The 21776-nt window shown below is 32.2% G+C and overlaps 1 protein-coding gene across 6 annotated transcripts in view; it reads left to right on the forward strand.

The window, feature by feature from the left end:
* BRINP3 (BMP/retinoic acid inducible neural specific 3) overlaps window positions 1-21776 on the forward strand; it is a 360785-nt gene that overhangs the window by 164191 nt on the left and 174818 nt on the right. For 3 of the 6 annotated variants that reach the window (XM_032291130.1, XM_032291131.1, XM_032291132.1), the window contains exon 3: window positions 12995-13185. The exons of the other annotated variants lie outside the window; for them this stretch is intronic. In XM_032291130.1, the coding sequence (XP_032147021.1) occupies window positions 12995-13185 (191 nt within the window). The remainder of the gene's footprint in view (window positions 1-12994; window positions 13186-21776) is intronic. 6 annotated transcript variants of the gene reach the window in all.

A 21776-nucleotide genomic window follows, 5' to 3' on the forward strand; every position in this document is an offset into this window, starting at 1 on the left:
TATTGACCCCAGTGGACTGTGATACATTATGTATATAAATTGTAGTATGTAAAGCCACCAGTAAAAAAATACAAAGAGACATACTCAACATTACTATTGAAATATAAAAGTGGAATTTTAAAAACTATTGAAGGAACTCAGGAGGAAGGGAAAAAAGAGAATAAAAAACAAAAGAAAAAATTTTACTTAAGTTTTCCAATGTTAATCATTACTTTAAATAGAGATGGTACAAATACACTTATTAAAATGCAGACATTGGTGGGAGAGATTTAAAAAATAGATCCTATGTAAGGTGTTTATGAAAAAAACACACTTCAAATATAACAATATAATTTAGGTGGAAATAAAGGACGGAAAATGACATAATAGGCAAACATTAAATTGAGAAAAAGAAGCAGCAACTATATTAGTATGAGGTAAAGCAGAATTTGGAGCAAATAAATCTACCAGAGACAGTTACTTACTGTAATGATAAAGAATTAATACAACATGAACACAAATTAGCCTTAAGTGTACCAAAAACTGGGCTACAAGGTATGATAAACAAAATTTAATAGAATTGAAGGAAGAACTAAAATAATCTGCAACTAAAGATGGATATTTCAATACCTCTCTCATCAACTGCTAGAGCAACTTGATAGAAAGTCAGCAAGGATATAGAAGAACAAAACAATGTCAACAAATATGATTTAATCAATGTATATGGAACCCTTTAGCCCAGTACACAGACATTTCCAGGGATCCTGGGTCAATAAAATGGAGCATCTGATGAGTCCTAAGACAAACCTCAACAAATTATGATCCACAGAGCGCGTTCTGTGACCGTAATTGAAGCATACAACAAAGCAATACCAGAATGACAAGGAAATTTCCGAACACTTAGAAACCAAACCACACACTTTGAAGTAAACGATAGGTTAAAGCAAAGTCCCAAAACAAATTTAAAAAGACACAGAACTGAGTGAAAACAAAAACACAAAGTATCAAAAATTGTGGAACATGATTTAAGCAATGCTGAGAGAGAAATGTATAGCACAAAAAAACTTAGATCTAGAAAAGAAAAAAAATTTCAAACCAATAATATCCTTCCACCTCAAAGATATTTTAAAAAGAGCAAAATAAACCCAAACAAATGAAGAAAACATAAAGATAATAGCAAAAATCAATGTAATTGAAAAAAGAGAAACAATAGATTAACTCAATGCAACAAAAACCTAATTTTTTGAAAATAACAAAATTAATAAAATTGGCAACACTCTGGCAAGAAAAAGAAGAGAGTAGACAAATTGCCAATGTCAGAACTCTTAACAGTAGTTATCACTGCACAACTCGTGGATGTCAGAAGGATATTGAGGAATACTGTGAAAACACTACACAGATATATTTGACAGCTCAGATTAAACTGATGAATTTATTAAAAAGCACAAATGACCATGAATTATATCATTGACTAGCACTATAACTATTAAATATTTTGTGGTTGTAATTTAAAAAAAACTCTTCAGACCCAGATGATTAAACTGGAAAATTCTAACAAATAGTTGAATAAGAATTAACACTACCTTAACAGCTTATTTACCAGAAAATAACACTTCCAGTTCATTTTTTCAGTCTATTGTTACCTTGATACCAAACCAGAAGAAACAGCATACACACACACACACACACACACACACACACACACACACACACACACACACACACAGAGAGAGAGAGAGAGAGAATTCAGCTATATATAAAAGGAATTATACACCATGACCAAGTGGAGTCTATTCTAGCATTGTAAGTTTGGTTCAACATTTTAAAATTACTCTAATCCATAATATGAACAGAACAAAAGAAGAAAAATAAAATGATCATATCAGTTGTTTCAGAAAAAGAGCATTTGGTGAAGTTCAACTATTATGAAAAAAATCTGAGAAAATATAAGAATCAAGGAAAAATTCCTGCACTACATAAATTGCATTTATGAAATTCAACAGCTGCCATTACACTTAATGGTGAAAACTAGTGTTTTCCCATTAAGGTTGTAAACAAGGTGCTTTTCTCTCCCCAGTTTTCTTCTAGGAGTTTTATGATTTCAGTTCTTACATTTAAGTCTTCAATCTACTTTGTATTATTTTTTGTATATCATATGAGACAAAGGTTCAGTTTTATTCCTTCAATTATGGATATCCAGTTTTCTCAACACTGTTTATTTCCCAGTTGTATGTTCTTGGCACCATTGTCAAAAATCAGATGACCATAAGAGATCGAGACCATCCTGGCCAACATGGTGAAACCCCGTCTCTACTAAAAACACAAAAATTAGCCGGGTGTTTGGCACGCACCTGTAGTCCCAGCTACTCGGGAGGCTGAGGCGGAAGAATCGCTTGAACCCGGGAGGTGGAGGTTGCAGTGAGCCGAGACTGTGCCACTGCGCTCCAACTGGCGACAGAGCAAGACTCCATATCAAAAAATAAAATAAAAATCAGATGACCATATATGGATAGGTTTATTTTGGTCTCTCTAGTCTGTGTCTTGTTTTGCAAGTTCCGTATTATTTTTATTACTACAACTTTGTAATATAGTTTGAAATCAGGAAATGTCTCCAGCTTTGCTGTTTATTTTTTAATATTTCATCTTTTTGAATTCTTTTGTGATTTTATATAAATTTTAGGATTCTCTCTTCTACTTCTGTGAAACATATCATAGGAATTTTTACAGGAATTGCATTAAATCTGTGGATCACTTTGGGTAGCATGGACATTTTAATAATGTTAATCTTCTAATCCATAAACATGGGATAATTTTTCATTTATTTATGTGTTCTTCAATTTCTTTCATCATTGCCTTATGATTTCCAATGTGCAGATTTTTCCCTTCTTTGGGTAAATTTACTCCTAAGCATTTTATTATTTTTTGTGCTATTGTAAATGGGTTTTTAATTAAAATATTTATTATCCATGTATATTGATTCATCCTTAAATCCCAGGATTTTTTTTTAATTTTTAATTTTTGTGGGTACATCCTAGGAATATTAAAGATTTACATATAACATGAAACTATAAAACTTCAAGAATAAATTAAAGGTGAAAAGTCCTTAACACTGGTTTTGGCAATGATTTTTAAAATATAACACCAAAATCTCAGACACCAAAAATTATACACACACACACACATATATATATATAAATAGATAGATAGATAACATACATATAAATATAGACAAATGAGGAGCCAGAGCATGATGGCCAATTAGAACTTCCCAATAGTTGTTCCCCTGCTGGAACATCACATTGAATAGCTATACACATTAAAAAGCACCTTCAAAAGAATAAAATTAATCACAGTGCCTGATTTTCATATAATAACCAAAAGAGAGGAATTGAAGATTGTAGAAAGGAAAGTAACGCATTGTCTAACAACCCTTCCTGCTACCAGGCAGAGCAGTGTGGGGAGAGAAACTTCCTGCTTGGGTAGAAGGGAAGTGAGTGTGGAAATTTGCATTGAAACTTAGTGCTGGCCCTGCCACAGTGGAACGCAACACAGGGCAGAGCCCCCATAGTCCTAGATTCTACTGTTGCCCATAGAAGGGCCATTTGACATCTCTGCACCAGAGAGGAATCTGCCACCCAAGTAGCAGAAACCCGAGTTGCGCCTGCTTCACCACTAGCTGATTACAGTGGCCTCAAACCCTGAGTCAGTTTCAGTGGCAGGCAGGCTGTAGTGACCATGGCTTGGAGCAAGTCCCAGTACTGCACTGGTCTGGGAGGCTGAGGGCTTGGGGAGCAACCCAGCATCATGTAAGTTGTGGCAGCCATGCCAGGTCACTCCTTCCCCAACTCCAGGCAGTGCAGCATGAAGACAAAATCCCTGTGTTGGGGAAAGAAGAGGGAAGAGTACAAGGGACTTTGCCTAAGAGCAAGTACGAACCCTGCCACAGTAAAATAACAAAGGACAGAACCAAATGAGCTGGTTGGCACTTCTAGATCCATCCTGGGCCAGAAGGGAATCCACCATCCTGAGGAGAACAAACCCAAGTTCTGGCCCTCTTCTCTACTGGCTGCCTAAAGTAGCCTTCAGCCTTGAAGACATGCCAGTGTCAGTCAGACAGTAGTGTCAGTCAGGGAGCAGTGGCTGCAGGCCTTGACTACGACCCTACACTGCACTAGTCAAAGATGCTTTTGGTGCAATTCACTATACCTCACAAGCTGCAGAGGCTGCTGTGGCCTGTGTCACCACTGCTCCAACTACAGAACATACAGAGTAGAGAGAGAGTTCTTCTGCTTGAGGTAAATAATCTGATTAAAAATGTGCAAAGAATTGAAATAGATATATTTCCAAGGAAATTCTACAAATGTACAATGGGTATACAACAAAGTGTTAGACATCACTAATTACCAGAGAAGTGCAAAGTAAAACCGCAATGAGATAATCATCTCATACCTGTTAGAATGACTACTATCAAAAGACTACAAATAACAGGAGTTGGTATAAGTGTGGACAGAAGAAAATCATTGTACACTGTTAGTGGGAATAAAAATTGGCACAACTATTATGGAAATAAGTAGGGAGACTACTCAAAAAAACTAAAGCCAGAACTGCAATATGATTCAGACATCTCCTTTCTGAATATATATGGAAAGTAAATGAAATCAATATATCAAAGTTATATCTGTAATCCCCTGTTCATTATATCATTATTCACAATAGTCAACAGGATATGGGATTAACCTAAGTGTCCATAGAGGAATGAAAGGATAACAAAAGTGTTGTGTGTATATAAGCATTAAATATGATAGATAGAAAGATAGGTAGGAATATCATTCAGTCATAAAATAAAGAAATCCTGCTAGTTGTGACAACATGGATGAACCTGGGGGATATTATGTTACATGAAATAAACCACAAAACAAAACACACATACTGTATTATTTAACATATATGTGGAATCTAAAAATGTCAAATACATAGAAACAGAGGATAGAGAAGGTGGTTGTCAGGGACTAGAAGGTGAGAAAATGGGTAATGTTGATCAAAGGGTACAAAATTTCTGTTATGACATAAACAAATCCAGTAGTTCTGTTTTACAGCATATGTGGTGATGAATGTGTTAAAAAATGATTGGAAACAAAGCAAGGATATAAACTCTGAGTGTTACTATGTAATAAATGTAACCCGATAATTTTCCATTTATTTATGTGTAAAATAATGCTGGAAGTTCTATTCAGGCCAATAATGAAAACAAAGTAAATAAAATGCTACAGATTAAAGAAAAAGAGCTTGCACCTATCTTACTAAAACTATTCAAAAAACTAGAGGAAGAATGATTCTTCCCTAACTCATTCTGTTGTTCCAGTATCCCTGATATGAAATCCAGGGAAGGACAAAAAAAAAAAAAGGAAAACCATAGGCCAATATCCCAGATGAACATAAATTCAGAAATTCTAGCTAAATACTAGCAAATTGAATCCATATCCACATCAAAAAGATAATTTATGACAATCAAATGGGTTTTATTAGAGGTGTTCAAGGATGGTTCATCATATACAAATCAATATATGTGATTCACCAAATAAATAGAACTAGAAACAAAAACCATGTTATTATTTCAATAGATGCAGAAAAGCACTTGATAAAATCCAGCATCCCCACATGATACATACTCTCAAAAAAATAGACATCAAAGGAACATACTTTAAATAATGAGTTATCGATGGCAAACTCACAGCCAATCTCTTAATGAAAGGGGAAAAGTTGAAAGCATTTCTCCTAGTAAGTGGAAAAAGACAAAGATACACACACACACACACACACACACACACACACACACACACACAGATATCATACATTAAAAGTAACATCCACCTTTCAGTCAAAGTTGCTGTCAATCTGTAAATAAGTTAATGGCATTAGGTTTGGTGTATGAACCCTGGATTCAAACTTTTGCTAGGTAGACAGCCTCAGAGAAATTATTTCTAAAAAATTACTCTGATTTATCAAAAGGTGATAAAAAGAGCACACACCTCAGTGCAATAGTTTAAAATTCATAGGTTGATCACTTAGAAACAAGTCTAATTACATTATCATTTCAATTTCAATGATCAGCTAAAAGTTATCTGCCAGAAATTTTTAATTATCACTAGTATGAAAGTTGTTTGTTGCCTATCAAATTTATAAACTTATTGACTGCTGATCAATAAAAAATTACATTTTAAAGTTTATAGGAGAAAATCAGTCAGATATATTTATTTATCTCATAGAAGATGAAACTGAATTTATATAAATCAATGTGCTTCCCCTGCCTTATGGCTGGCACAGATAAGAGAAGTTAAAAATCTTCTTATAGCTGAACTATCTGGATTGCTCTTCTCAAAGTGTATTAACTGTGAGATGCTTGGAGTACCACAACTATACATTTCACTGCCCTAGCAGGAAGTGGTACCATTTTTCTAAACTTCCAAACATGTATTTTAGATATCAGTGGAAGTAGGTTTTTTCATACGATTAGTGCTTCTCAGCTTATAGCAAATAGTTAATTTTTCATTTGCCCTAATCACATGAACACTCAAAGAGGATGATTGAGAAGTACATTTTTCTACTGAGCTTGATTTTCTGCCAACTTTAGCCAGAATGTGTACTAACAAGGCGGAAACCTTATTCTTTCTCATACTTAGGTAGCTATTTCATTTTAGCTCACATGAGAATATTTATTCATTTGATGATTCTGAGTGTATTTAATGAGTGAGTACTATGGGCCATTCATTTGAGTCTTAAAAATACAGTGATTATAAGAAGGAATAGTTTACATCTATGTGAAACATGAATCAAATAGTGACACAAATAAGTTCATAGAAGGAAAAGAAAAATGTGTTAGAACTGTATATAACAAGAGGACCTGAATTAATTGGAGACAGGTATGGTAGAGAAGAAAAGACAGCAGTTTCCATGTATTATTAGTGTCTTTGAAGTTCATATAAAGTAGGTAATTTTTAACAAATTTATATTATATAAATCCCAAATAGAAGATGGTAAGACCACGTGCTTGTTAGCTAACGTTTCAATTTCTAATCTATACAAGAGAGTGATATCCAGAGAAAAATGAAACTACTAGTTGATATTTTATAAAGTGTTTGTGTGTAAATTTGTATCCTAACAATCAGGCCTGATTCCAACTGGATGGTTATAATTTGGGGAATGAATAATTTATACCTTGTAAACTTAAGTTTATACAATTTTCTGAAATTTTTTTGTCATAAAGTACCATATTCAGTTTTTCTATCTGATGCATATATGAAAGACATAAGAGTATATGAAATCAATTATTTATACCTTAAAACCTATGACCTGCAGCAACACGTTTTCATTTGCCTCAACTAGGTGGGAAAAAATCATATAACATCTTAAAAGGAATTTCTTTAAGTCTTTTAAAGATATATATTAGGAAAAACATAAATTGTACTGAATTTTTATTCAAAACTAATATTATGGAAAACTTTCATTAAAAGGGAGGCAATTTGTATTTATTGTCATTAAAAATGCAGTTATTCTTTGAAATATCCTTTAGCTTACCTTTTTACGTCATGTAACTTGAAGCAGTACAAGAAGCTGTAATTTATTGTAACCTCAGTTATATAAGTGGTTAGTTACCTTCACATAATCCATGGTTTAAAAAAGTTTGATCCAATGTTTGAGGTAGATGTTGTATCATCATAAAGAAATCTCAATTGAAATATTGCTTAAATGATTGAAGAAATTGTCAACAAATATTACTTTTTCCTTAACAGATATTCATTTTACATTTATCTTTCTTTATGAGCATTTAACTTATTAGTCTATACCTGGACCAACAATGCTTATATGCAGATTTTTTGAGTGATTTTATTTATAAATTCTTCTGTAAATTTCTACTTCTTAATTCCACCAAAGTCTCATTACCTTAGCCTATAATATTTTTAAAAATTAACATCCTGGCATGATAAACCCACTTCACAAAGTTACATATGCCAAAAATTAGTGAGAAGTAATCCATGTTATTAGTACTACTGTAGTTAAGTTTTATAAATTTTACTCCAGAATGTCTCAGGTATTAGCTATATTACAGCTATGATCATAAATGAGTTGTGTTTACAGCACTGAGGTTATGAACTTGCAAAAATTCAGAAAACTTTACATTTTGTGAATTAAATTGGTGAGGATAGGATTTGAAACATCAGCTGTTTGACTCCTAAATCAATTTCCTTTTAAAAACTAAAATTGCCTATTTAAAATATTAAAATTTATGCATGAACGCAAATGTTTTTCATATATTCATGAAGATAATGAATTACTTCTCTAAGTATAAATGCTAAAATAAAAGCATTCAACGTATTGCTTTTTTCAGAAAGAGACAATTATATTTTAGCTCAGTTAATGTCTATGCCTCTTGGCTTGTCTACACTGATCAATAGTTGCCTAATCTGTATAATTATATGAATATAATTTTGATAAGCTGATATATTTGTAATAGATATTAAACTATGTTGTCAAACTTTAGAAAGCAAAGTTTAAGCAAAATTCTTTCATATTTTCCTTTCTTCAAATGAGAAGATCATTAGCTGTATGTTTGTATATTTTTACATAAAACTTTTTCTAATAAGTGTTCAAAAAGTGATTTAATTTAAACAAGCATAATAAATTTCTATATTATCATATATTTCTGCATCTGTGTTGTATTTCTCTTAAAGTTTGCGTAAAACCCTATTAAACTATGAAAATTAAAAGTTATTTAAATCTATGTAACATAAAATTAAGTTATTTTCAGTAGTTTCAAAGCCCTAAAATATTAATATATTTTAAGAATTTGAAGTGTGCATAATTAGCCATCAATGAGACCATCCCTTAACAACTTTTCAATAGCCCCACCTTTATCTTTTTGTTTGATGATAGTCAAGAAGTTACAGCTACAGTTAATTATTGTTGTTCTACTCAGATGGCAGTTGTTTTTAATGCAGTCATGCTAATTGTGTCCTGTAGTCTACTATGAGCTTGGCAGCTTTTTCAAAATCAGTTATTAATCAGTGCTTCTTAGAAATCCTACATGTAAACTTTTTATGTAAGTCATATTGTGGGTGGGCTTTTATAGCCAGTATTTTATTTGCATAGATTCATTCTGCTAAATTTCTAGCGTCATCCAAAAAAAATTTTTCCCAAGCTTAAAAAAAAATTTTAAACCCTACTACTATTAAATTTTTTAAAAGTTTGATGTATCAAGGAGCAAATAAGAGACTGGATTTTTTAACTTGCCAATTGCTGAGCATTTAGCTGTTTGTTAAACACTGGCTTGAGTGCTGTAGTTATCCAGGCCATTTTAAACATTTTCCTTTTACTAACTAAATAAAAAACAGTGTCATTTGTGAGACGTGGAAGTTATATGGTAAGAACATTTTTGTTTTTGTTTCTTGAGATTCTCACTCTGCTGCCCAGGCTGGGGTACAGTGGCACAATTTTGGCTCACTGCAACCTCTGCCTCACAGGTCAAGCAACCCTCCTGCCTCAGCCACCGGAGTAGCTGGGATTACAGGCACACACCACCACACCTGGATATTTTTTAGTTTTTAGTTTTTATTTTATTTTTTTATTGGCAGAGATGGCTTTTCACCATGTAGGCCAGGCTGGTCTAGAACTCCTGACCTCACGTGATCTGTCTGCCTTGGCTTCCCAAAGTGCTGAGATTACAGGCATGAGCCACTGTGCCCAGCAAGTAAGAATGTTTTTAAAAGTCAATTTTATATATAACAGTTACCTAATAAAACTATGGGGATCTGATACTGATATTAATGTCATTTCTTATGATCTGTATGGTTTTACAGATGTAATTAGGATGTTATGGATAGTAAAGTAGGGCAAGTTAATTTATGACTTTTGTTTTGAATTTGTCCCCAGTGGACATGAATGGTTAGGTAATTATTTTAAGATTCTGTTTTGTCTGAAAAATTTAATGATTATTGATAAAATTAAAATTACTAGCCAACAAATGTAGTAATGTGAAAAGTAATGTAATAAAAGCACTTAGGACTTTAGACAACTTTAGTGGAAATTAGCAGTTAAAGGTAAATCTTTTCACCTACTGCATCACCTGCTTTTGTCAGTATATTTCAGTTTTCTTTTTCTTTCATATTTAATCCAAAATTTCTAATACGAACAATGGCAAATTCTGTGTTTGGGGGAAACCAAATGTACACATGTACTTTTAAATAAATCATGGCAGTTTATATCTTTTAAATATACTGAGTACATTTGTCTGTTTATATATATTTAAATGCTAATAAGAAAGGTTAATGGCAATGTGGCAATTATGTTACCAGTGATTACTGAAATTTGATGATGTCGTTTTTATTTCCCAACCTTTTTATGAGCTGAGTAGGGAGAAAATTATAATAAATATTGTAGAAAAATAAACATTGTGTGGACATACATAATAGATGCTTGCACGTCAGAATTTTTAGCAGGCAAACATACAACTTTAATAAATAAAGGCTCCTTAGAGCATGCTCCCCCAAAATATTTTCAAAATACTGTTCTGGTTAAACTGATTATAGGCCATATGTGTGCTCTACAAAATAGTGGTGCCTTGAAAGGGACTGAGTTACATTAAACTCTAATGTTTGTGCCTATTTAATTAAAAGACTTTGAAACGTTATGATGGGGAAAATAGTTATGTTCTGTGAAGGTTCCAAGTAGAAAACAACACTTAGTTAGATACAACAGTGTTCTTATTTAATATAAAAAAGCATCTGGATGAAATCCTGAGATGCCTTTAGGTAAAATGTTCTCATTATGATAATCACACCCAACAGAATGTTTTAAATTCAGCACTTCATTGCTTTGTTTTTCCAACATTTAATGAATGCATGATCTAGTTGTAACTGAGGTGAACCTTATCTTCAGGAAACAAGGATTAAAAAAACGAAAACAAAAACTTGCACCCCTCAGTTTCCAATTTATATATCGACATTAGCTCCTTATTACCTTCCTATCCTAGAGTCAAAAACTTTACGTCAGTAATGATATACTAGATGCTAGAAAATAAGCAAACCAAATAATCCCATAATCTTTGCTGGGGTGCCGTCGTATGATCTCAGTTCACTGCCACCTCCACCTTCTGGGTTCAAATGATTCTCCCACCTCAGCCTCCCATAATCTTGATGACTTTACATGACAAAATTAATTTTCAGTTCATTCACTTGTTCATCCTGTTAAGCTTTAGGGATATATGTGGGCCATAGCAATTCTGGTTTCAGTTGCTAAGCAGCGTCCCGGGCTGATGTACCGGGCTGTACACACATGCTCACATTTCATTGGCCAAGGTAAGCCACATGGCCACAATGACTTTAAAGGTCATCAGTAAATGTCTTGTCTTGTGTTCAGGAAAAGAGACACACGAGGAATTTGGATTCATATCTAATGTGTACTACTCACAATGTGGTTCTCCAACAATGGTTCGAGAACCCTTGGTAGAACAACAGTATTTAAAACTGTTTAGATGAGCTGATTCTTAAAAGGTGATAACAAGAGTTTCTCAAAAAAGGAAAAGATGCTAATTTCTGTTCAGATGGAAGTCTTCTCTAGATTCCAAAGTGATCCTAATCATATAATTAGTGACAAAAGTGGGTTGTTTAACTGTCAAATATGTGCCACACATGCTAAATATCCATAGTTAGAAACTGTCAGGGTCATGCCTCTTTGTCCTGGAAGTATTTGCACTGTGCCTCATTATTCTTTGTCAATCCTTTTCCTGCCTCCTTGCACCAAGAAATTTATATTTTTTCCTTCACATATTGCCCAAACGTTGTCTCTGCAGAGTTACCCTCACTGGCCATGTAATGTAAAATATTGCCACACTTCATACAGTCATATTTCTTATCAAAGTAGGCTGTATGTGTATATTCAGTGTATACCAGAATTTAAAACTTTTTAAAATTTCATTTTATATATTTCTTTTATTTATTCCTAAACATTTCTCCAAAAGGAAAAGGCTGTTTGCAGATGGGCAGTATGGGTCTCATCAGTAGATGAATCCCTTATCATTCACTGAGCCTGGAACATTGCAAGCATTTCTTGGAGAAAAGTATAAATAAATATGGCACATGTCCATAAAGCATTTAATCAACATTTTATTTGATTATTTTACAAATATTGCTTAACACACTTTGAAGTATTAAGCCTAGTAAAGAGTGTTCTTCCCTGCAGATGATATTTGAGAATTTTATCAGGCCACTTGTGAGAAAAAAAGTCAGACCGAGTTTACTATAGTTCTTTTCTAATTTATTATCAGGTTGATTTTGTCTCACTGTAAATGTATAAATTCTTTTTAAGAAATGTATAAAACATTTATAGCCATATCTTTGATTTCTCTAACTTGGCCAAATTCATCTATAAAATCACTCTGCATCTTGAGAAATTGCAATAGCTGAATTTGGGTTTCTAAATATGTTGTAAACTATAATTATTTTTAAAAAAAATGGTTTCTCTTTTGATGAAGTTTTTAAAGTTATTCTGCCGCTCCATAATATCCCTGAGGTTTTTTACGTTCCCACTCTAAAGTGAATAGAAAAAGGAAATCATTAGGGTAGAGAAAGGAAATCATTAGGGTAATGAATATGAATCATTCTTTTATTCAATCAATATACCTTAGAAAATGAAAAAAAATACCTTAGTTATTCTGTTATTGTTTAGGAACTCTACATTCATATTCTAGGCATAATGAAGTCATTTTATGAATACGTATTTAATCTCAGAAGCTATTCACTTTAAGTGGCTTATTTTTTCTCTACATGACTTGGTTTTAGAGTATTCACTCCTGTTAAATAAATTATAAATATTGCTTCTCCTACTCATAGCACACAACATGGTATTACAAGCAAGAGTCATTGTAATGTACTGACCCCAGCTAAACTACCAAGTGAACTTTTAAAATGAAAACATTTAGATAGATTATGCATTTATGAATAAAAATAAATTTGCTTTTCAGGGAGTTTGGCCGCTGGAAAGTAAATAACCTTGCAGTTGAGAGAAGAAATTTCCTTGGCTCTCCTCTGCCTCTTGCCCCTGAATTCTTCCGCAACATAAGACTTTTGGGACGACGACCTACCCTTCAACAAATCACAGAAAATCTTATCAAGAAATATGGGACACATTTCTTGCTATCTGCTACTCTGGGAGGTACGGCTCTTTGAACATATTTGTGCCTGTGTGTGCTTGTGCATAGAAGTGTATAAATCACAGAAAAGTGTGAATTATCCAGATAGCTACAGTTTGAATAGTTAGAGAACTCGTTCATTCATTTAACTTGTTCATTTTTTAGCCTTAGAGGATGTCTTGTCTTTCTTTAACCTGCAAGCTCAGTCTTTCAGCAAGTCATGTCAATTTTTTTACACCAGAATATCCCCCAAATCAAACTCTTTCCTCACCTCTTCTCTAGCATCTCTAGACCAAGACCTAATCATTTTTTTTTTCCTATAATACTTCTATGGTACCTCCTCTACACAGATCTTTTAAAAACTTGAGTCAGTTAATATTCACTGTTTTAATGGAAATCGAGAACTGGCCACTTAAAGTCTAAGCATCTCGCTATGGTTTATAAGGCCTTATATCAATGATCTGATGAATGCTGGCTTTAAACTCAGACCTCTTCTCAGCTCTCACTTCCTCATGCTCTATTTTTCAGTCACAATGATCTTCACATTTTTCTACCCAAATATTACTTTCTCAGAGAGGCCTTTTCCTGACCATCCTTTCATCAGTAGTGCCCAGTGAACCCCATTATTCTCTACTACTTCATGATCATAGTTTGCATTTATCATAGTATTTATTATTGTGAAATTATTTGGTGACTGACTTATTATCCATATTTCTTGCATATTTTCTTAAAAATAAGGTAGGTGTATTGGTCACCACTTTAACCCCATGGCTATAATTGCACTTGATATACAGTAGGTTCTCGTTAACAATTGCTTAAATGAATAAATAAGTAAAACTACACTTTCTTAGGAGACTGAGGTCCATCCAGTTCAGCAGATATATGTAAACATGTATAATATAAACAGAGGACAATTGAGTTAGAATTCAGGAAGAATTCTGAATGAAAGCAAATCTATAGAGCCAACTGGGTCTAGTTCACAAACAAAGATTCAGAACTGATGAGAATCAGTACCCAAGTAAGAGTAGATAAAGAAGGCATGAACAGGTTGAAAAAGGAGCAGGTGCCTGAGCACATTTAGGAAACTAACTCTGGCATGGAGTCTCAAGAGATTAAAGGTGAAAACTACAGGTGGCTAAGGCAGAAATGAAAGACTGGCTATAAATATACACAATTTCTCATTACCTTCTTCCACAAATGAATGTGGTAAAATAAGAAGATAAAGAGATCAGCCACATTCTTATTGAATCCTGATTTTCACTTCTCCCTTTTTAGCTACCTGTGAAACTTTAAAATCTATTAAGTAATTTCTCTGAATTTTAATTTTTTTTAATAGAAAAAGGGAGAAAAAAACCTATGTGATGGAACATAGGAAAGTTAGAATAAATGTTTAAAAGAATGTGCTTAGCACAGTGTGTGGTATAATTTAAATATGTGATGCATTGGAGCTATTTTGTTATAGTAGTGTAAATAGCCAAGAATTTATGAAATATTTCAATAATTGTGAAGATCGATTCTGTGAAAGCTGTCTATTTAGCTTAGTAATGTCAATTATTTTTAATGCCATAAAATCTGAAAGGTAAAATTCAAATTATTTCTGTAACTCATCTAAAAAAGTTCAGTGATTTATTATTATATAAGGGATTCAAACCAATTGTACATATTTCAGAAGATCAAATATATTTTTCAAGATAAGAAAGGAAGGAAAAGACAGAGAAAAGACAGAAGAGATCAAAAAGCACCAATGGTTCCCATGGATATTCTTGTTCCTTAGTGTCAAAATTATGGTAACTTTTTAAGTTAATTATTTTACTATTTTGGTATTATGGATGCCACATTTTGGCTTTAAGATTCATTTTTGTTTGGTATAGGTTTTTTTTTTTTTTTTTAAATAAACCATGTTTCAGAGTTTATGAGGTTAATCACTTGAGGTTGATTATTCCTATGATGGCAGTGTGCTCTCTCACAGTGATTTTACTTCAGTCATTTAAAAGTTTTGTTCAAGTATTACCTTAAAAGGGGCAAGAGATGGAATTAACATCCTTACTCACTTTCTAATCTCTCAATATTCCTTGGATTTAGTTTTAATAGTTTTTTCTACTGGAATTGTTTTTCTTCTCAAAATGTTACTTCATTTTCCTGCAGGAATTTTTGTTAATAATTCAGTTAAGATGCATGAAACTATTTAAGTAGCTTAAGGATATAAACGATCTGCAATTAAATGTATACCAGGAATGATTTCTGGCAACTTTGAAATTATTGCTACTGTACTTAAACTAAAATCTTTGTAGTGGCTGAGTTTCTCATTTTATTTTCACTTGTTTTACCTGATTGAACACAAAATTGTATTCCTCCATTAAAAAAAAAAAATCAAGGTTTGTGGCATTTAGCTTGAACTAATCCCTCTACTTCTTTCTCTTAATTAATTAAGACCAAGGAAAAATTGTAACACTATGGTGTTATGTATATAAGCAAACGTTTTAAACAAAAAGCCAGTCATATTATAACTAGATGCTTCCTCAGTACCTAAATTTTCCACTAAATTTAAATGTTTTTCAAAACAAGTTGACTATAAAATACTACCAGTATTACAGTCATAAAAAGGAAATAAATGAAAAATGGCTTTTTCCCCCAAGAGTTATTTAGTATATTATATTATTGATGTAGACATAAAACTTTCTATACCATACTTGAAGCCTTTAATGGGATATTTTATGACAGATAAAGTCAGTGATTGAATTATCTTTTTATCTATAGAGAAAAATAAATTATAAGAAACCTTCTTCAACATATATTATTTTCCCCATTTATTTCATTTTATAGCCACCAGACTGTTGATCAATATAGTAATTCAGCTTGCTTCTATTTTGGATAATGATATCCAAATTCCATCACTATTTGAATATCTAAAATAAGCTACTCAATTTAAAGAATCAATCTTGAAAAAGATTGTACTTCTGAGATATATTGATTTCTAGCTATGGAATATATTTAATGACTGCTTTTATAATATATTTTATTATAATTCAATGTATGACAAATACTAAAATAGAAGTGTATCTGTGTACTGAATATAAAATACAAAATATGAGTGCATATAACAAAAAAAGATGACTTTAAAATTGGTGGGTTTTTATTAGGGAGGAAAAGATAGTCTGCTAAAAAGCACCAAAACTGTGTTCCGGATCAACTTTAAAGGATAAAGGACTAAGGAACATACAGACCAAAACATTCATTAACATTTTTATAAAATGTTATAAGAAAATATTTATAACAATTTTAAATGTGCCCTTGTCTTCATCTCCTGAATTATATAGATTTATCCACCCAGTCATAGCAGCCACGAATGTTTTGGGTCCCTCCATTAGTACTCTTGCCTCTTTCAACTCTAAGTCAGAGAAGAACAGAACGAAGTGTGTCTTCTCCTGACAAGCACACCCACAAGAGAAAGACGAGTAAGAAGTGGAGTTTCTCATAGGCAGCCTCTTTCCTACACTATGCCTTTCTGTTAACTCACTGCAGTTCTGTGGGCCTTGAAACACATGGTAACGATGAGGATTGTTTGCAGAAAATAGTTTCTCTTGTAGAAGAAGGCAAGAAAAAAGTTCTCTTTTCCAAATATGTGTGTGTGTATACACATATATATTCAGAATATATATATGTGTGTGTGTGTGTGTGTGTGTGTGTGTGTGTGTGTGTGTGTGTGTGTCCAAAATTTATTTCAGGATTGAATAGACAATATAATAAGATTTGTTAATTTAGAAAAACTTTGAAGAATAGTTTTTATTCTAGGCAACATAAAAGCAAGTTCAATTTGACCACTGTTATTGAATGTACAATTTAAAAAGCTGTAATTAAATTTTTAGCAGAATAGTTACAATATATGTTTTTCATTTGTAAGTCTTTTTAATTTTTTTCTGAAATGTTTCTTAATGTATCTTTTGATTACTATATGGCTAATTAGATATTTAATTTTGTTTCAATACAAAAAATACTTTCTCCATTGTTGGAATAAAAAATGCATGATTGATGTACAAAAATAGTATTAATGTCATACAATAGTGATTTAAAATAATGTATACTGCCTCAATTATCATGTAGTATATATGTGTGTGTGTACATATATGTAAAACTACACCTCCAATGTAGTTCACTTATCTCAGAAATTTTACAAAATTGTGTGTGTGTGTGTGTGTGTGTGTGTGTGTGTGTGTGTGTGTTTTAAAGAAATGGAAGTCAGAAGTTAGAATATGGATGAAGTATTAATTAAATTTATTTCTGCTTACTTGTTTTTCATAGGAATAAGAAATCTGAATATGCTCATTTAATTTCAGATATAATTCTCACTTTTCACTATGTGAATTATGTTCTGTATAAAGTATTCACAGACAGTTTTTAATTCTTTGTCATATGCCTCTTTTCAAAATTGATTAACTTCTGTTGTTCTCATTTTCACTTGGTCTCTTAGGAAGTACAAATTTCTTTCACTTTAGTTTATAACATAAAGTTAATTCAGCAGATACACCCACACACACATAAATAATGTGTTTCTTAAAGAAATATGAATAAGCACTTGAAGTGCATAGAATTAGTTTCTGTCTTAGAATGTATATTCTGTTTTAAAGGGAAGGAAAATAAATATTTTTGAATATTCCTATCTTAGGAAATAATCAAAATAAATGTCATTGAAGGAGAAAAAGGACTGATATACTGATATTTATTAAAATTAGTCTTCAGATTATTAATATTGCTTAAGTCTATATTGGTTTCTCTCTCTCATTCTCTATATATATCTCTCAGGTTTCACTAGTAATTAAAATAAAATGTCTGATGTTAAAGCAATAATGTTAATCATTTTTTAATTGTTTACAAGGCAATTATCTACTGTTGTGGTTTAAAAATCATTTGTATAAATAATAATAGGAATAAACATGAGCAAAATGTAATTCAGCTTTCTCTGTCAGTTGGTATTAGTAAAGGTTTTCCTGGCAACCAGGGTAAAAGATAAATGCTAAGTTGTAGAATGTTGGACATTTAATTATATATTTTTCTGGTTCTTTTATATAGCACATTGATAAGATAGATAAATCACCTGTCTACTTTTTTGACAAATATATACTGAGTTATTTATGACAGTTCAGAACACCCAAGATCTTCCTTAAATGAACACTTAGGTCACTGATACAGACAGACATTTAACTTGGTAATAAAGTTATTATGGTTTAGAACCTCATTACTCGAGTGTGGTTCATGAACCAAAAGCATCAGCATCACTTTGGAGCTTGTTAGAAATGCAGAATCTCAGATTCCATCCCAGATTAAAGAATTAGAATGTACATTTTAACAAGGTCTCCAGGTGATTTATATGCACATTAAGTTCGAACAGCACTGTTTAAAGTCTCTATATAAATTTAAAGTATAATAAACTGTTCTGAGAAGTAATCTTAAAAAATAATAGCAGGAGTTTTTAACTATACGTACCAAAAATGTTTTTTAAAAATACTCGTTATATCATTGTAAATAGCTCCAAAATTAGAAGTAACTTAATTGTGTTTCACTCAGGGTAGGTTCTTTGCCACCTAACCTCAGAGCTATTTATTTCTGGTTCCTTTATCTTCATGTTACTGTACAACTATAGAGAGTATTATGCTACCTTCACATTTGCTTAGGAAATTTATAGTCTTTTCTTGGGGGTAACTGTTAATAATTAAAAGGTCAGTTGCTTTTGTTTGGGATGCTTTGCAAAACATACTATGTTTCTTTGTCAAAGTGATGTAAGGTTAGCTCTTTCCTTCCCATATCTTGCAGATGCCAAGTGATGTTAAGCCAACACGTCTATTTCTTAACTATCCTAATATATTTGGTTCTGCTTCTTGCCAAAAGCCTATTTCTCTAACATGTTTTTTCTTCTGATGTATATTTACTTCTAAAACACTGTCTTTTTTTTCCCACAATACAATATTAGTAGATTAGTAGATAGATATCACCAGGCTGTGTACCTTTAACATGTGGAGCTTAAGAAGGATGATTATCAACCCTGAGAGCAACATGTAACTGCAAACTCAATATAATTTCAAAAGGGCAACAATAACAAAAAATATTGCAAGGCTTTAGCACAAGTAATAATGTGGCTTCTCGTTGCCAAAAATTCAACAACATTTTTGAGAAAAAAGGCTACATCAAAAGTAAAACCTACAAACAATTCAATTTAAACAATGTTTTCAATGTTTACTTCTATGAGAAGGATTTTCACTCAAATAGCATTTTTTTTTTAATAACTACAAATCACTCCAAGGCAAAACAGGCATTCACAATAAGATATTCAAATGTAAAGAAGTAGAATAAACAGGAATACATCTGCCATAATTGCACATAATTTTTTTTCTGGCTAGAATGTAAACATTATAGGACCACAGACTAACTCAAGGGCAGTAGCAATCACAAAATAAAATAATAAAATAAAATACATCCAACCGATAAAAATCAGCTTCACAGTAGTAAAAAAAGACTCCAAATTTTAGTTGATCATACAATAATTGTTGTTTCTGGCCAATATTTTATGTTGGTTTCTCTGGGTACCTTGAGATTCAGATCTATGTGTCTTGAGAATCAAGAAGGCCTCTTTTGCAACATGCCTTCCTCCTGGCAGGGGTAAAAAGCAAAAGTAAAAAGCAAGAGGTAACTTTGTGAGGCCTCTCCAAACTTGTATAATATCATACGTCTGGCTCACTTATATTTTGCTGATCAAAGCATTCTCCTTCTAATATCAGAATAAAGAGAATGCATCATGAATGCATCTCTACAGTGGACCATGAATCTATGTATGCATGTTTGCATTTATGATGGTGTTATAAATAATTGCAAGGAATAACACAATTTACCACATTGTCATTATTGATTTACCTGTAGGATTCTTTTTATCATTGTTTTATCCATTATTTTTAGTTTGTTTCTACCCTCAATAACTATGTATATGAGAATGCAAATTGAGAAAATCCAGGTGGGAAGTAAATAGTATGGAAGTTCTTTAATCTCTATTTCTTATAAACTCAACATAGATGATTTGAAGATCAGAGTTGAAATATACATAATTTTAAGGGCCACATCTCATGAAAAATGTCAAATTCTGTGAGCCAACCATGGTAGGACATTAAAATGGTGATTTTTGTTTGTTTGTTTTATCATCCCCTATTTCTCATTTTCTATGAAAGCATCCTTCAATATGTGCTTTTAATGACCATAAACCACCACAAAATTTTAGTTGCACAAGACCCAGCTGCATGATTTCTATGTGAAATAATCATATCTTTTTATATCCACAGTCATTAATCCTTTCACTGCCTCACAGACTCAGAATGTTGAATCATTTTAAAAATCACATTTAGACTTTAAAAAATGTGTGAATGTCTTTTGGAACCCATGTCATGCTTATGACCCCCAGCTGGTTTTTTAAATGAATAAAAATGACTTTTGAACACAATTTTTTTAGTTGATTGAATAATACTATTTCAGTTTTCAAATCTTAACATTTTCATTTACGTAGGTTCTAATGAATTGTAATTTAATACTTGTGGAAAAGTTACAGTAAAAGCTGAGAATGCATTTTCTCTGGTCCTAAAAATCTCAAATCACTATGAAGAAGATAATCACAAAAGTGTGATAGTTATGTACAATTGAAAAAAAGAAGGATCTCTTATAGGAAAGAAATAGGCCTATTCTTCATGTAAATTGAGTCAGCTTGGCAAAATTTCTTAAATATTCAACAATTCATGATTTACAAAAGTTGAAACTTAGCACAAGGTAACAAGTTTACATCAAATAGTGTGCTCTGTTGTAAGTAAGGATTTTAAACAGCGTATTCCTAAAAAGATCTATTATGGTAATTTAAACTGAAGATTTAGGTTGCCTCACATGCATATCAGGAAGGGAAGCTTTTGCATACATGGATTATAATTCTACTGTAGAGAAAACCATTAGCAATTTACGAATAGATTTTCTTTATCAGGCTATTAGAAATGATAACCCACTACTCTTATTAGTAATCCCATATATCTTGATTATGAGAACCATTAGAAACAATTATGACTAGGTCCAGATAGATTCCTGTGGTGCAATTTAAAAACTATGAAATCCTAGCTTATGAAAATTTAAAACTTCTTCATCAACGTTAGGTCTTAATAAAAAGGAAAAGGGAGAAAGCGAACATTTATTGCACTCATATGCTCCACCAGGTACTGTAGAGAGATTATATTGTTTAATCTTCACAGATAATTGAGAGAAGGATATTTCCTTTGTTTTAGAGATGGGAATGCTAAGTGCATCTGCAGCTTTACCAAAGCCCTACAATCCTCAAGTAGAGAGATTATGTGTTATTACTAGAATTTGCCCTTACATCCCTGACTCTAAACCTCATGGTTCATTTTCCCTCATTATGTCATACTGCCTTTAGAATTCTTTAATTAAAAACATGCCAATCAAAACATAAGCAATAGAATTAGTAATAAAAGTATATTATGATATACACTAATATATTCTCATTTGATTTCTTGTCTGAAATACATATTCTTCACGATAGAAGAAGTCATATTAATCTGTAACTTACAAGCAAAACTGG

This window comes from Sapajus apella, unplaced genomic scaffold, assembly GCF_009761245.1.
Source record: "Sapajus apella isolate SASKATOON/1434 unplaced genomic scaffold, GSC_monkey_1.0 scaffold25, whole genome shotgun sequence".
Lineage (NCBI taxonomy): Eukaryota > Metazoa > Chordata > Mammalia > Primates > Cebidae > Sapajus > Sapajus apella.